The sequence below is a fragment of the Juglans microcarpa x Juglans regia genome, chromosome 1D (assembly GCF_004785595.1).
Source record: "Juglans microcarpa x Juglans regia isolate MS1-56 chromosome 1D, Jm3101_v1.0, whole genome shotgun sequence".
In the NCBI taxonomy this organism is placed as follows: domain Eukaryota; kingdom Viridiplantae; phylum Streptophyta; class Magnoliopsida; order Fagales; family Juglandaceae; genus Juglans; species Juglans microcarpa x Juglans regia.
Window position 1 is genome coordinate 38,566,234 of NC_054594.1, and position 17,680 is coordinate 38,583,913.

At 36.4% G+C, this 17,680-nt stretch overlaps 1 protein-coding gene across 4 annotated transcripts; it reads left to right on the plus strand.

Annotated features, from left to right (window-relative positions):
- Positions 1–6,087: 6,087 nt before the first annotated feature.
- LOC121268019 (protein argonaute 10-like) lies at positions 6,088–17,015 on the plus strand. 4 transcript variants are annotated; one of them, XM_041172131.1, is made up of 22 exons: positions 6,088–7,305; positions 7,813–8,419; positions 8,700–8,908; positions 9,166–9,315; positions 9,413–9,546; positions 9,638–9,747; positions 9,852–9,958; positions 10,175–10,313; positions 10,417–10,533; positions 11,218–11,325; positions 11,418–11,489; positions 11,859–11,981; positions 12,067–12,226; positions 12,342–12,463; positions 12,736–12,873; positions 12,971–13,113; positions 13,222–13,284; positions 14,706–14,769; positions 14,859–14,994; positions 15,101–15,174; positions 15,863–15,989; positions 16,496–17,015. In XM_041172131.1, exons 2-22 carry the CDS (start codon positions 7,952–7,954, stop codon positions 16,687–16,689), a joined length of 2,958 nt encoding a protein of 985 aa, XP_041028065.1. In that variant the 5' UTR covers positions 6,088–7,305; positions 7,813–7,951; the 3' UTR covers positions 16,690–17,015. The 4 variants fall into 4 exon arrangements, with proteins under 4 accessions (XP_041028065.1, XP_041028057.1, XP_041028073.1 ...); XM_041172123.1 differs by having other exon boundaries at positions 6,088–7,004; XM_041172139.1 differs by having other exon boundaries at positions 6,088–6,865.
- Positions 17,016–17,680: the final 665 nt, after the last annotated feature.

The following is a 17,680-nucleotide window of genomic DNA, read 5'->3' on the forward strand; positions in this document are numbered from 1 at the left end:
GACACCTAAAAGACAAAATGTCCTTTTTTTTTTTAAATTAAGTTTTTAAAATTGACAAATAAATATGGACGTAAATACCCCCATTCTGCTTTTTTTTGACAGAAAAAGTAATTGGCGGTAGGATGATGACTAAAGCCTAAAGGAGATGTGAAAGTCATTTTGTGTTTTTGTCTTTGTGTTGGAGTTACTGACTGTTTTGCTTTTTAGGTGACCGATCAGAGTATTTCTTGGTGCTCTTTGATGCCCACAAAAAGGTGCTCTTTGATGCCCACAATAAAACGTCGCAAAGCAAAATAATTTGAAAAGGCTAAAATGTCATCCTTATCGAAAATGAAAATGACAACAATTCTCAAGGTTCTCAGAATGAGAATTCGAGGAAAAGACAAGTTGTTAATTCCATCAAAACCAAGCTGTGTTATCTAGATTCTGTGTATGTACTCGGTCTGAATTGGTCAATCATCTCAACTAATCTCATTATTTTAAATTTTTTAAATTTTTATATAAAATATAATAAATAATTTAAAATTTTTAAATAATAATATTAAAAAAATAATATTTTAACAATATTTTATTTAATTTTTAAGTTTCATCTCAACTCATCTTACCTTAACTCTTAATTCAAACCCGCCCAAATATCAATAAATTTTTTATTTTTTATTTTTCATTTTTATATCTGGAGTTTGAAACTTCATTTCACTTAAAATATAAAAAATGACCTATTTAATATAAAACACTATAAAAGTCTTTAATAATTTTAATTTTAAGCGTATATGTGGTTGGTACGGTGGGTTATAAGTTAAAAGGGGAAAAGTCTGAAATTGATTGATGTAATAATTCCATAGGCTTATCGAAATTCTCCTTCTCCTAAGTTTGTGTGATAATTATAATAACCTTTTGGAATCCGCTGGCGTGGACCAAAGCAGCAAATTTAAACGCATATACTTCTTTTTAAAATAATTTATACAATTATATTATAAATGAATGATATTTTTATAAAATAATTTATAGAATTTTATGCATTTCGTGCTATTAAAGAGGTGTGTTTCTTAGAATTTTTGTTTAAATAAATACACTTTATTTTAAAATAAGATTGAAAAAAAATTATAAAAATATTGTAAGTATATCATCACTCTAATCAATATATAACATATGATTCAATGGTCATGTATACTAGAAGAGTAAATGCTAATTTCTTAATGCTTAATGATCATGTGACAGTGCATTAGTCGTAGGTGTTACTTTTATTCAGGTGCATGTGCAAGCAAACTTAAACTATAGTCTATTATTATTATTATTATTATGGTTGTTGTTGTTGTTGAAGTCCATGTTGCTTTCAAGTATGGCGGCACAACCTGAGCACACCTAACATGAGATTTATAAATATAGAGACATTAAATTAAAATGTTAGTACGTAACAGTATTTTTTTTTTTTTTTAATAAAAAAGTTGGACTCCATGCATGCACGTTGATATCCCTGCACTTCTTAATGCAGATATTAGTACGTAGTAGGGCATGGAAGTAATTGGAACGACATTGTCATTTGTTTATCCAAAAAATTAGTATATATATTCACAAATTTGAGATTATCTCAACTTATCTCATTATTATTCACAAATTTTAACTCATAAATTTCATTACGATTTATAAATTATTTCAACTCATCTCATATCATCTCTAAATCCAAACGAGTAAGAGTAAGTAACTATTGGTGCGTTACGAAAAATAATTAAGATGGTTTCAACTTGCTAAAACCATATATCATGTCGTCATAGTGCTCCTCGATCGGCCTTTTAAATATCAGAGCATCTTTGGACAGGGCAATCAGATAGAGTGGTTTTATTGGACACCAATAGTAAGATGACACTTTAGCATTGCATAAAATTAAAGTCTAGAACTGGTTGCACCATAGCAAGGGTATTTAGGACAATTACACCTTTCTGCCTCATTTTCTTCTTCCCCACCCCTGAAGGACTCCTCCTCCTACGTCCCCTTCACTCTCGTGACTCTCACAAAATCCCTTGGACAGAAAATACCTGCCACCTCGCCGCACGCCAGTGTAGGAGATTCAGAGTAGACCAGCGCATCCCTTCCGTCGCACACGATACAAGCACATTCAAGTTTCACCCTAAAATATATAACATTATTTACATGAGTTTCTCAACAAAAAATTAATTTAATATTTTTTTAAAATTATATTTTCCATTCAACTGCAACAAAGCAAAGCCTACACAAATTCTATTTTCTTTTCCATTTTCCAGAAAATGGGACATGAACATGTGTGTTGGTGTTGGTTTTTCTTGAGTCCTGAAAGATGAAAATGAGACAGAGAGGAGATTTGGGAGGAGGAGATAATTGGGGGGGATGTCGTACATCGGGGGTTTGGGCAGCCGACGGGAAATCAATACAGATCAAAGGAAGGGTTTTTTCTTGGATGCATGAGAGAGAGAGAGAGAGAGAGAGAGAGAGAGAGAGAGAGAGAGAGAGAGAGTGGGGATCGCAGACCAATGGAGATTAGATGTTTTTTCCTTTGAAATGCTCCCCACAAAATATATGGTGTATGGCCTACGTGATATTTTGTGCTTCGTCTCTATTATATAGAGAAAAACGGATTGACCTTGTGGAAAGTTATTCTCTTTAAATATATATGCATGAAGAATTGGACACGATCATAAGGGTCATGAGTGCACGTTTGCTAGCTGCATCCTGCTCATGGTCCATATAATCTAGTCATTAGCACTAATATAAATTACTCCATACTAAGCAACAAAACGAACAGCCAATATTAAAAAAAAAAAAAAAAACAGAAAGAAAAGAATACAATATTGGCACGCACGCGTGCGTTGGCCGGCGTTATTAAAAAGCTAGCATTGAAGTAATTGAAAAGGCATAATATAATGATCTTAACAGTATGAGTATCGAAATACCATAGCTTATAAATGAATTAATGAAACCTTCGTTCGTTCCGGCCCCCTAGCTGCATGCAAAATCCCAATGGCCAGTACTCCATCAATAAGCTAGAAGTCATTAATTTAATTGTTGTTGATATGCATGCACGTCTGGAATTATAATTCCTCCTTCTTTGAAAGGTATTTAAATTTCTGATTTCAACCTGCTAGCTGCTTAATTCATTTCATTGTTATCTTCAAATTAAGCTATTGATCGATCATCTATATATGATTTAAGAAAAATAATAAATAAAAAGTTATTTTCAAATTGGGCAGTAAGTCTGATTAAACGTTTCGATTCATGTTGAAGGTATTAGTTTCAAGCACATCACTCACTGTCAGACACAAAGAGATTCAGTATGCATGCAGATTTTATGAATGTAGAGTACTGTGGAAAATAAACCCAAAACAAATGATGGGGGACGGTTTAGTCGCTTTTATCCTGTGAAGTAGTGTGCTCTCACCATCAGTGGCGCTCACGTGATGGGAATAAGCAGTAGTATGCACACAGCTCTGCATGTGTGTGTGGGTGTGTTCCATGATTCATTTGCACCTGCTGCAAAGGTGCTTAGGCCTTTTTTTTTTTTTTTTTTTTCTTCTTTTTATTTGTGTTTATAAAACAAGGTAATCTTCTCTTTCTACAAAAATAATGTCTCCATCAAAACACATAATATTGAGATAGGTAGATCTTGTTAAAATATATAATAAATAATAAAATTTATATTTTTTCATCAATTTAAACTTTTGAGATAAATAATAATAGCAATAATAGAGCAGTTCGAAATGTGCTATTTGGGAGTTCTAATTTGTGGAGATTGGACCCCACCACCACACACACTCTCACTCTTCTCACTTGGGAAACTCCCCCAACGCCACTACTCTACTCTCAAATATGACTTTTCCTTGACCACAGCCAAAATAGAGCAAACATGTATGTATTTTAATTTAAATAGAGACAAAAAACAAGCCTTTGCCCATATACCATATGCAAAGTTGTCTCTAATCTATTGCTACTTTTCCGATCAAATAGGAAAACTCCAAGCCAACTTATGCCCCAATAAAACAAGCTCATGCCCCCCCACGAACACCCCAAAAAAAAAAAGTTCTCTCATATTTTTTTTTCTCCTTCTTAGTTGGGAGTCATGATTTGGTGCATTAATTATAATTTATATCATGAAAAATTGGAGCGCATGCCTCCCAAAACTGCCCATAGGTAGATCTTCATTTATGTTCTTTTTGGATCATATTTATTTTAAAAAAATTATTCTCATCAATTAATATTTATTATCACATACTCTGCATCCTATAAAAACATTTCTAGGCTCTGTATATAAAATAAATATATAAATATAAGATATTGGAATGAATAATAAGTAAAATTCCTCACTATTTCTCTCGTCACAAGATATTCTGTTGATTCTATTCTGTTCTATTCCTCTTGCCCTATGATTCCTAGCCCCCTCGAAATCAAAGTGGTCCCTGTCTTTTCATCTTCAATGACCCACAACCTCTGTGTCTGCCCTCCTCGTCATGGATATGGTCACATCTTGGTCACTCAAACGTGGGTAACTCGCTCATAATAAGAGTTTTATAATTTCAATACCTCGTATCCTTATTTTCTTTTTCTCTCTCCAAGTAATCCAACGGTGATTTTAAGCTCGTAACACGGTAGCTTCTGTAGGATCTGAAAGACCTGAGGAGGCTCTCAAACTATCTGTCAACTCCACTGGGGTCAAGTAGTAATAATTCCTAATGCACTTCAGCAGCATTGACAACCGTCCAAAGTAGAATGAGTGGGATCTTGTAAAATCCAGTCTACTTACAACCATAAAGACCCATTTCGCTTCAAGTCTGGAATGTCATTATAGACAATCACTACCTCCTCACTTCCTTTTTGCCCTTTCTCCTATAATTAAACCCATCATAACGTTGCAAAGCAAAACAAGACAATTATGAAACCATGGATAACATAAGGTACTCACAAACACACCCCCCAATCATGGTCCTTAACCATTCCAACATCTTCATCCTTTGAGTTTTGTTAATTATCGACATTTAAAATAGTTTTAATACTATATTTCTTAAAATATTAAATTAACCATCTATTTCGATTGGACTTTTATTATACTTGCAAAGACTTTTAATTTTGTTTTTTCAGCAATGTTACGGACCACACTTCATTGCACTCTCATGACTTGTACAACACTTGTACATTGCATAGCTTACCATTTTAAAGACTGTACAAGACTTATACATTGTAGAATTATAAATATCATTTTTTATTTTAAATTAAGTCTCAAATACTAAAGTTTTAAACTAGGATTTTAGGACTCAACAGTACTAAATCACGCGAATTAGATGACATATTTTATTGAATTATTTAAACTTAAGTATCGTTTGGATAGTGAGTTGAGATAAAAGTTGAATAAAATATTATTAATTTTTTTTAATATTACTATTATTTTAAAATTTGAAAAGATTAAGTTATTTATTATATTTTGTGTAGAAATTTAAAAAAGTTATAATGATGAGATGAGAAGAGATGATGTTAAACACTTTCATTATCTAAACAGTGTAAATTCATTCTATTTTTAAGTTAAGCGTTTGACAATGTAAAGACGCACTTTTAATATAATAAAAACTGAATTGTGATAAATATTTGTATTTAGTTTTTGAGTTTTACTACTTGTCATCGTCACATACCATACTTATTTTTTTTTATTTTATTCTTCATAAACTAATTCTTTTTTAAGATATTCTTCTTAAATTAATTGAATTCTCCTTCTCATTATACATACACAATACATTTGATAAGAAAAATATAAAAAATATGTAATGTGTAGTGTGTAAGAATGATAAATATAATTTTTCTTAATTTTTTATTAAACGTAAATGCTAGCGTCGTGGAGATTCTCAAACTCGTAAATAAAAATTTCCTCGAGGAAATGTCCTTCACAAATGTAAATATACCATCTGGGTCCCATCAAAGCATGAAACTTCTTGATCTGGCGGTTCCAAGTTGTGGAGCAGCTGAATACAGTGGATCTTAGTGTACTAGATCAAGACAATGAAGGGTCCAAAAAGCAGATAAAAAAGCCACACGAGGAGAGTAATCTTATCCCGCCTCCCCTGAATCGACCGTTCAAGGTTTTACCAAGGCACTTGACACCTGATGGCAGGGGAGAAGAAACACAAGAAAATAAAAGGAAGGAAAAGGAGAGTTTGGGGCTTTGAGAGGGCAGGCAGATATTACACAATACTCTATATGGGGACTAGACAGAGAGAGGACATGGACAAGCCTGCAAGAGAGGGAGACTGCAAGTTCGGATTATTCTTCTTCTGTGTATGATTGCTATTACAATCCACAGAAACTCTTTTGTACTCACTCATATTCACCACCTTCCTCTGATCCTCTCTCCCTCCCTCCCCCTCTCGTTATATATTTTTATATATATATATATATATATATTGTTTTTTTAATACATAGAGTATATGTTCATGTACATCCTCGACTCCGAGGCTGCGCGACCTGTCCAGAACCGGAACAAACCGAGAGAGAAGGTGATTAATTTTAAAAGCAAGGGGCGGGGGAGGGTCCTCAGTAGTCAGTACCCAGTCCACAAACCTTTTACACGTGATAAAGAAAACACCAAAGGCGCTTGCATGCGTGTATAAAGATTCATTTATCATCATCATCATCTTTCTCTCTCTATCTCTTTGGTATCTGAATCCTCCACCAAAACCCGTCTTTTATATGTAGTCAGCTTTAGGTTTCCCTTTTAATCGCCCTTCACGTTCTTTGACACCCAGCCATACTTCTAAGGTCCCCGGCTTTCCCTTCCCTCTTCCTTGTTATAGTTTAATTAAAGTGCCAAGTGACTTGTCTTAGCTCTCCTTCCCTCCCATGGTCACTGAGTGAGGTGGTTTTTTTTTTTTTTTCTAAGTACTGAGTGAGGTGTTTAGTTCGTTAGTCTTCATTTTTTTGGCTTATTTGGACTTGGTGGTATTTAAAGGGGGTGCATTTCCTCTACAGCATTAATTTTGGGCATCCTACATATGGTGATTACACTGCTCTTTTCAATGTTTATTCCTTCTCTCTGTATATGTTCTTAATTTTTGTTTCCTTCCGGGTGTCTCTATTCTCCTTCTACAACAGTCACCCGGTTTTTGTTAATCTTTTTATCCAGCTTATTCAATTTCTATATGATTTTCGGTTTCGGGTGGGGACAAACCTAAGCTAATGGTTTTGTCTTCTGGGTATTGCGGTTTGTAGGGGTTCTATTTGTCTAACTGTATTTTATTTATTCTATGCCCTTTGTCGTTCTGTTCATTGGGTTGCTAATAGAAGCCTCTGAAGAAGGTTTGTTCTGCGGTCTGGTTGGTTATCTTTGCATTTATAATTTTCGTGTATAGGCCGCAAATTTTGTTGGGGTTTCGTGTTCTATCATCTATGTTTTCCTTTCTTATTGACGGCCTCTGAGATTTTGAGTCAAAGACTAAGAAATATATCTTAAACAAACCATCTTTTTATTTGGGTGTGTTTGAGCTATAATCTCTGTCTTCTTGACCCAACGTTCTTCTATTACTAGTTAGACAGAAACTGTAACAATTTGTTTATTGGGGTTTTGGCTTTTATTTGTTTCTGTGTATTTTCTCGGGGTCAATCTACTGCCTGAAGCATATGTGGATGGTTTGCAAAAGAATAGTAATGCTCGTAATCTTCAACGAAGATTGGACATTGCAGATACATTCACTCTGTGGACAAAACCATGAAGCATTTCTCATCTTTATCTCCATTTGTTTACTCGTCTTCAATCTCTGTTATCTCGCTGACCGGCATTCCACCCCCCAACCTCTTTTGTTTCAGGAGAAATAGTCTTGAATCTGTGAGATAGTAAAGACTAGAAGGGAAAGAAGTGCCTGGGTATTTAGTGAAGCTTCTATCTTTTCAACTAGTATTCGTGCTTTTTTGTACAGTTTCAGCCTGCAAAATTAGCGAAACCAGCATGCCTACTAGGCAGATGAAAGAGAGCTCAGAGCAGCAGCACCTTGTGATCAAAACCCACTTGCAGAACTTCATGAACCAAGTGCAGAAGGGACCCAAAACTGGCCCAAATGGTAAAGGTCCCCCACCCCAAGAGTCCCACAACACAAAAAACAAAGGAAGAAGAAGGGGTAGAGGTGGACGAAAGGTTGATCAAGGTGATATTTGTATGCGTCCGAGTTCCCGGCACTGCACCGTGGCTCCTAAGCCGGTCTCAGAAAATCCGGCCGGAGCTCTTGTAGCGAGTACTCCGAATGGTTCAGTGGAAAATGGTGGCGACTTGAGTGGAATGGAGATGAGTTTTCCTGCTTCAAGCAAGTCTTTGAGTTTTGCCCCTAGGCCTGGTTTTGGGCAAGTTGGGACAAAGTGTATTGTAAAGGCCAACCATTTCTTTGCCGAGTTACCGGAGAAGGACTTGAACCAGTATGATGTAAGCTCTTTGCTTTAGTGGGTTTAATGTTAAGCATATCTATTAATATATTGTTGACAAAATTGAATCGCAGCAACTGGGCCCATAGAATCTGACATTCAATAAGTTTATGGTGTACTTTATCCTTATGCTTGCTGTTACATTGCAGATGAAATCGATTAGGTTTCTGTTTTCGGCACTGTCCTTCTCTTCTAATGTCATTTTTGAGTTTTAAATGGCCTTCAATTTTGTTGTTATTGTTTGTTTGCCTTTTTACCATCTGTTGTCCTGCGTCAAGCAGGTGACCATAACTCCTGAAGTATCATCAAGAGCTCTGAACAGAGCTATCATGGAAGAACTGGTGAGATTGTACAGGGAAACTGACTTAGGAGCGAGACTACCCGCTTATGATGGCAGAAAGAGTTTGTACACAGCTGGGGAGCTTCCCTTTACTTGGAAGGAGTTCAAAATTAAGCTCGTAGATGAGGAGGATGGAATCAATGGTCCCAAGTAAGGATTTATTGCATGTGCTATTCTGTTCCTATTTTATTTCTCTCTAATCTTTTCTCTTTTTCCTCTTCCTTGTGACATCTTGGTCGTCTTTATAAAATTGAAGATAATAAAAATCAACGGAAAATGTAAAATGCTAAACGAAAATATTTGGATGGTGACTTTTGATCTTTGATGAACTTTGCTTTGGAATTTTTTTTCTTTTTTGTTATATACCCTTGGAAGTAACTTAGACTGGCCTATAAAAAAATTTCCAGACGGGAAAGAGAATATGAAGTGGTGATTAAGTTCGTTGCACGTGCCAACATGCATCATTTGGGTCAGTTTCTAGCTGGTAAGCGTGCTGATGCTCCACAGGAAGCACTTCAAATTCTTGACATTGTATTAAGGGAACTTTCAACGAAGAGGTACCGATTCTCAATGATTATATAATTTCGAGTTTTATATGGTCAATGACCCTCGTACAACTGGTTCTTGTATCTTACAAAGCTGCATTTTGTAAAGGTATTGCCCCATAGGGAGATCCTTCTTTTCACCAGATATTAGAAGGCCGCAACGCCTTGGTGATGGTTTGGAGTCATGGTGTGGATTTTACCAGAGTATAAGGCCTACCCAGATGGGCCTTTCTCTGAACATTGGTAATTCTATGAATTTTCCAAGGGACATTGCTTAAGATCTTTCTTAAACAGTCTCTCCCACTTTTATCAACTCAATTATCACATTTTACAGACATGGCTTCGGCTGCATTTATCGAGCCTCTTCCAGTAATAGAATTTGTTGCCCAGCTTCTTGGCAAAGATGTTTTGTCAAGACCATTGTCTGATTCTGACCGTGTAAAGGTACTCTTCTGTATAATGGTGATGTGGTCAGGTTTTTTTTTGTCAGGTTTTTCTTTTCTTAGTATTTCATTTAATTAGAATGTCTGACTCGAAACGTTTATCAGATTAAGAAGGCCCTAAGAGGAGTGAAAGTTGAAGTAACCCACAGAGGAACTGTACGAAGGAAGTACCGAGTTTCTGGATTGACGGCTCAACCTACTAGAGAACTAGTGTAAGTTTAAATTTTTATTTGTTTGTATTTGCTCTCAAAGTTGACAAGCTTTTAAGTTAGTGACAGATCTTGCATCTTCAAAAAAATGGAGGTTGAATATAAAAAGAGCTTAGCAGTATTTCCGATAAGAAACAAGCAAACTTATTATTGTCCATTCCCTCTTTAATTCGTGATAATTCTGTTCATATTTTGGCTAATGAAGGTATATTTGTTCAGGTTTCCTGTTGATGACAATTCAACCATGAAGTCAGTTGTTGAATACTTCCAAGAGATGTATGGCTTCACCATTCAACATGCACACCTTCCTTGCCTACAAGTAGGAAACCAAAAGAAGGCTAATTATTTGCCTATGGAGGTATGGGTAGTTGTTAATAAAGTTTTCTCTACCTCCTACTTGATTTTATTTCAGTTTTTGTTTTGCACAATTCCTGCATGAAGTCTTCATGTTTGATGAGCAGGCCTGCAAAATTGTTGAGGGTCAACTATATACAAAAAGACTGAATGAGAGGCAAATTACTGCTTTCCTAAAAGTTACCTGCCAAAGACCTAGAGATCGGGAAAATGACATTTTGCAGGTACTTGTGACATTCTAATATTGTTTATTCCTCAAATTACTCAGTCAAGCCATTTTGCAAGCTTTACAAGATAAGATTTGTGGACTGGGATTCATGCATAGCATAGCAGCATAGATACTTTCCCTTCACTCGATTATGAGATCCCAAAAAAGGAAGATACTTTGAAATCTTATACCCTTCATTCAACCCTCAGCCAATTGTAAAAGCGTGAAAATTTTAAATGTCCTTTTTATTTCTTAACAAATAATCAAAGCATTTAAAAAGTCCTCGATTCCAGGGGAAAAACCAACCAACATTTTATACCTAGTTGAGAGAGGGGGGGGGGGGGGGTGTTCTTGAGAATAGGTGTCGGATATTCTGATTAATTCAAGTTAACCAACTCCTAAGCTCTGCTGGAAGGCTGTGTTTCTCTGCACAGAGGTCCAATATTTATAGCAGTTTTGCCTAATTTCATTCATATAAAATATGTATAAAATAGCTGTGATCTGAGTAATTGGAATATCAACACAATAGCATGAGACATTGAAGGAGCCTCAAATTTTGTTGCATGCATAACAAGAGCGTGTTGGGATAATGCAAGCTCTGTAAATAGGAATTACATGCTGTCGTATGACCTGTCTGGTGTTGTTGGGTCTTGGATTAGTTTATGCAGATTAACATTTTATTGTTCTTGGCCTCAAGCAGACAGTTCAACATAATGCGTACGATCAAGACCCTTATGCAAAGGAGTTTGGGATCAAAATCAGTGAAAAGCTAGCTTCTGTGGAGGCACGAATTCTTCCTGCTCCTTGGGTAATGTGTTCCTCCTATTATGATAACTATGTTTCAGAAAAGGCAGTTGGTATTATATTAACTGTTCAGGATCATGACACTCTAAACTGCAGCTGAAGTACCATGAAGCTGGAAAAGAAAAGGACTGTTTGCCACAAGTTGGTCAGTGGAACATGATGAACAAGGTATAATTGTTGTGCATTTCCCTCGTTTCCTGTAAATGTTATCAATTATTTTGTCAGAAGCAACTAGGAGAATGTAATTGAAGTGTTCTAAAACTTGAAGCAATCCATTAACTCAGTTTTTGTAAACGATACTAATGAGAATTATTTGTCAAATTCCCAAGTCAGTCAATTGTTTAGGAAGGTGAAAGAATTACTCATTATTGTTCTGTCTCTTCTTCGATGTAGGTTTTAGCGTTCATTTTTTTTTTTTTTTTTTCTTAATCTCTTTGTTCCAATGCTAGGGGTTTATGATTCTCACAGAGTTTACTTATATTTCCATTAGAGATTCTGCCACTGATATCTTGGTTTCCTGCTCCTCACATAATGCAGAAAATGATCAATGGGATGACTGTAACCCGCTGGGCATGTATAAATTTCTCACGGAGCGTGCAGGAAAGTGTTGCTCGTGGGTTTTGTAACGAACTTGCTCAGATGTGTCAAGTATCTGGCATGGTAGCCTTCTATCTGTTTTATTCTGCATGTTTCACAATCAAACATTTTTATCAAATCAGAGCTTTAATTCTTTCATGTTTTCTAGGAATTTAATCTAGAGCCTGTTATTCCAATCTACAATGCGAGGCCTGAACAAGTGGAGAAAGCCTTGAAGCATGTCTATCATGCAGCCATGAACAAGATGAAAGGAAAAGAATTAGAGCTTCTGTTAGCTATTTTGCCTGACAACAATGGGTCTTTGTATGGTATGCCTTGTGTTGGAGATTTAGTGGTTGTGGCCAACGAAACTGGGATGAGCTTAATCAGCTTGAATTGAACGAAAATCTTAAATGTGGTTGTTCAATATGATTCCTTTTTCAGGTGATCTCAAACGAATATGTGAAACTGATCTTGGCTTAATGTCACAATGCTGTCTCACGAAGTATGTTTTCAAGATCACCAAGCAGTACTTGGCTAATGTGTCTCTGAAGATCAATGTTAAGGTTTGAACTTACTTGCATTTTTTTTCTGTTGCATTCATCATCGATGTTGACAAAATTTTCTGAATATTTGAATATGTATTGGGCTTCTTGTTCTTTAGGCATGCCTCCTATTCATATTTTTACTTTAATATTCTTGAATTTGATACCCCAGGGGGTGGTTGGTTCAGCATGTTCACTCTGCCTGCAATAATATCTGAATAATTCTCTACTTTCCTGAAAACTCTTGGTTCATGATAACTGGATCCTGATTTTTTCCCATTGGCGGTGCACAGATGGGTGGTAGAAACACTGTTCTTCTAGATGCTATCAGCTGCAGAATACCATTAGTGAGTGACATACCAACAATAATATTTGGAGCTGATGTGACACATCCAGAGAAGGGAGAAGACTCCAGTCCCTCAATAGCTGCTGTATGATTTCCTAAACGATTTATGTTTCATATAAGCTTCTTTTCACTTGATGGATTATTCCGACTTCGGTTGCTAAAAGATGTTGGTCCAACTGTAGGTAGTAGCTTCCCAGGACTGGCCTGAAGTTACAAAATATGCTGGATTAGTTTGTGCTCAAGCTCACAGACAGGAACTCATACAGGACTTGTACAAAACATGGCACGATCCTGTTCGTGGCATGGTTAGTGGTGGCATGATCCGGTATGGAACTCTTCATCTGTTAGGCTGGACTTATCTTATCTTGGTTACTTTCTTGGTCATCTGTTTTAGGTCTGCATTTCATGTATTTATTGATCCTCTTTCATGCAGGGATCTCCTTGTTTCTTTTAGGAAGGCAACTGGGCAGAAGCCACTAAGGATTATATTTTACAGGTCACCATTCTAGTCTCTAGTGCATGTTTTATATTACCTTCTTGTAACAGAACCCTGTTCTCTTCCTAATGTCGCTAGCATTTATGACATTGCACAATTTGACACCGCATTTGCTAGTTACCCACAGCTAGCTCCCTTGAAGTGTAATAGTTCATGTTGAAATATAACTTAGATGGGTAGATCATTCACAAACCTTTTGAAGGCTGGTACAGCACAATTTGTGGGTGACGGGGGCTCCAGTCTTCTTACAGAAACTAATGATTGCTAAATTACTGAGGCAATTTATTACTAGTATAGTATTTAAAAATCCGGACTTTGAAGGTACTTTTTATTATGCTAAAGATTGAAGTGATGTTCTTTATTTGAAGAAATTAGAACTTTTGAAGCCACAAATCTCTTTTTCTTCATACCGTGTTGACATCATTACTAACAAGCAATCACAAAATCTTCAGTGGCCACTGCTTTATTGAGAATTTATGAAGCATAAATATATATATATATATATATATATATATATTCTTGAATACCCCAAGTTCAAAACTTTTGCCATCTTGGCTACTGAATTTAAAGGACAAGAAGGAATGTTCTTAAATTATGAGTAAACTTTTACTTGTATAAAAAAAAATTATGAATCAACCTCAAAATTTGAAAGTGATGCTTGTCTAGTTTAGTTTAAACTGGTTATGAAAGTTATCCTAAGCGTTGACTGCAAAATGAGGCTTATAAAAAAAAAGTGCAGAGTTTGAAGAATATCTTTTATTTTCTTGGAAACTTTCAGTAAAGCATATCAGAATTCTATTGCAAAGCCCATGTGGCAAATATAATCTAAGAAATTTGTGCTGTATGGCCCAAAGCATCTGACCACGCAGATTCATTTATACACATGTTTGCTATATGGATCAATCATGTGTCCAGTTTGATTGTGCTGGTGAGATTCAATTACCCGATGCTACTGACACTTTCGGCACATGTCCTGGAAGGTAGCTGGTTGTAGCATTGTGATTGAGAGGCTATTGAGTGTCTATGCAAGAGAAGTGGGCCCTTCTTTTGTCAAAAGAAATAATATATCCACTAGTGCATTTATGGTGCATATGTGCACTTTCTCATATCCGATGAGGTGAAAAAGAAAAAGAAAAGTGTAAAATTCGATTGAATTTTTTGGAGCCTGGGAGTTAAGCAAAGGCTCTTGTACCACATAAAAAACTTATCTTCAGAAAGTGCTGAGCATCAATGAAAATTTATTAAATTATATATCTAAATGGATTACATTTGCCTTTTTTCATGCTTTGATTCAAGTTTTAGATGATCTGCACGTATAAGAAAGTGTATATAGAGTTGCATGCATTGATTATGTTTAGTAAACACATTGTAAAAATGAATACTTGCACTTTCCCTCATGATCCATAAATTAATTCGAACAGGGATGGTGTAAGTGAAGGGCAGTTTTATCAAGTTCTGCTTTATGAGCTAGACGCCATCCGGAAGGTGAGAAACTGAAGTCTATTTTTTACAATGATGAATGATTTAGAAAAAAATATAACATGCGCGATTCTTATGCAACAATCACTGCACAGGCTTGTGCTTCTCTAGAACCAAACTATCAACCACCGGTGACTTTTATTGTGGTACAAAAACGACATCACACTCGATTGTTTGCTAACAACCATAGGGACAGGAGCAGCATGGACAAGAGTGGGAACATTTTGCCTGGTGAGGTTTAATTTTCAGGGAGAACATAATAATCTTTCTTGACTTGCATTCATACGCACAAATGGATACCTTTGATTTTGTAATGACGTTTGATCTGTTTTCTCAGGCACTGTGGTTGATTCTAAAATTTGTCATCCAACAGAATTTGATTTTTATCTATGCAGCCATGCTGGTATTCAGGTAAAACATTGTATTTGGTTGGGGAGGATTTACAATTCTGAAGTGTGTTACAAAACTAGAGAAGTGATGAATTGTGATGTATAGCAAACATCATAAGAGGAAACTTATAAAACCTTTTGTTTGTTGGGATTGATGCAATAGCATAGGTAAAACTTATCAAACCTTTTGTTTGTTGGGATTGATACAATGGCATAGGTTTTTCCTGACCACTTGATAGATCTGTTACTACTGCTACAACTCTCCTTTAGTTGTTGGGCCCCAAAATAGCAGTCTACCTTCTCCAAACTGTCATACTTGGGTCCCAATTGGGGAGGTAGACATGCTAGGAAAAAGATACTGACAAGGAGGAAGAAAAAGTAATCGCATAATTGAGCACCATCCTTTTTTTTTTTCTTGGGGGCAAATAATTGGATACATTCTTTTTCTTTGCTTGACTGTCATTCATATAGGAAGCTTTTGGAGCCGTAACTTTTCTGTATGAAACTTTGAAGGACCATATATCTTGGATAAGGTCTTAAACATATTGGTAGGAGATGATCTCTACCCTAAAATGCAGTTTTTGGATAAATTTAGCAACACAAACCATGGAATAGTAACGGACAAGTCAGCCAGTTGATTCTTGTAAATTGACTTTGGTACATAATAGACTAAAATTTTGACTAACAATTCAAAATTTTTTGTGTGATAGGGGACAAGTAGGCCAGCTCACTACCATGTTTTATGGGATGAGAACAATTTTACGGCAGATGGAATCCAGTCATTGACAAACAATCTCTGTTATACTTACGCAAGATGTACACGCTCTGTCTCTGTTGGTAAGCAATGTTGTTCCTTCCACTGTTTTTGACATATATTTGCCACCACTGCTGACTCTAAAAAGTCATTCCCCTAAGAACATAGAAGGGTGTGATGGAGTCACTACCAATACCCCCCAGCCTCCCCCGGGGCCTGGGACCCTGTCTCCTCTTTGGTAGGATGACAGATAATTTTGAAGATAACTCGCCACTTAAGCAAAATGGCAGTAGTGGACTCAAAAATTGAAGTGATCAAGGAATGTATATGCAGAGATTAACTCGTTAATATAGGCTCATAGCAGGAAGATAGAGAAGATTGGAGAGACTCATTATAAACCTTACTGTGAAGCTATAACTTGAAAGAAAACAAATGCCTGTGAAGATCATCGTACATCCACCAGACCTATAATTTTAGCTTACATGACACAATGGGATGGGTGAGAAGAATAAGGGAAAAGATTAGATCCTTACTGCCAACTGTACCACAGAGTTGTAATTGAAGTAATTGACTTTGTTGCTTTGTGCAGTTCCTCCGGCGCATTATGCACATTTAGCTGCTTTTCGTGCTCGATTCTACATGGAACCAGAGATGCAGGAGAATGGCTCGACTGGTGGGGGTGCCAGTAATGGTGCCAAGGGAACACGAGCAGCTGGAGAGTCTGGTGTCCGGCCATTGCCAGCCCTGAAGGAGAATGTCAAAAGAGTAATGTTTTACTGTTAGAGACCAGGGGAGAGCTGATGGTGGCCAAGCGATAGCCGGGAGATAACAGCAATCGTGAATCACTATTTCCTTCTCTTGTATATCCACTTAGTGTATGTCTGACGTGATCCAGGCCTGGTTAGGAGTTCCTTCGAATGCGGACCTGTGAATTTAGCAGTGGAGCTTGAGTTTATCCTTCATACTTGGTACGAAACTAGAAAACATGGGAAGTACACCCATTATAGATAACAGGTCTTGTTCAGCATTGTCCACTGATGTGAAGAATGCCAAACTGGGCCATGTATAGCTATTTTAATTCAATCTATATGTATCAAAATTTTCCCACATTCTCGCTTACAGTTTTTTAATTGAATCTCGCATTTACCATGGCAATGATTGTGGGAAAGAGAAAATGATGTTATAATAACTAAATCCAGTTTAAAGAGGGATTCGCCGTGGTGAAATAAGGAAGGAAAATGCTGGAGTTACGGGAGAATTCACGGACGGAAGAGAGGTGGAGGAACTCGGGAACTGGAGACCATTTTTAATTTTATTTTCCGGTCTCAACAGGTTGTAGTGGTTACGTCAAAATGCTTGATGGGCATGATGCCAAGTTATAAAATAATCTCCATCTTATCAAGGCTGTTGTCCCGGTATCAATTCTCTTAAAATCTACATGGTGTCTCGACAAGTTTGCTTTTAGTAATGATTTTTGCATAGGAGGAAAGATCAGTTGCTGCAGTGATTCTTTAGTTACCTTTTCATTTAAAAGCCTCAAATGCCCGCAAGTTGCTAATTGTTCATGATATAAAACTGTGATCTGTCTTTGTTCTCAATAACTTCAACACAGAGAAGGGACCTCACCCAAATCATTACGAAAAATGATGGATGCAACCGGCATGCAACTGGGATGTCCATGTCATTTAACAAAACGGTATGTTTTCACCCGTTTCATCTTCCTTTTCCTCTCCCTCTCCATTTCGTTCCCCCTCTCTCTCCCTCGAAATTTAAT

Excerpts from the sequence above, each read along its gene's own strand:
- LOC121268019 (XM_041172131.1), top strand. The coding sequence starts at position 7,952 with ATGCCTACTAGGCAGATGAAAGAGAGCTCAGAGCAGCAGCACCTTGTG. Across the intron at positions 15,175-15,862 it reads GCAGCCATGCTGGTATTCAG|GGGACAAGTAGGCCAGCTCA; the intron begins GTAAAACATTGT and ends TTTGTGTGATAG. Across the intron at positions 15,990-16,495 it reads TACACGCTCTGTCTCTGTTG|TTCCTCCGGCGCATTATGCA; the intron begins GTAAGCAATGTT and ends TGCTTTGTGCAG.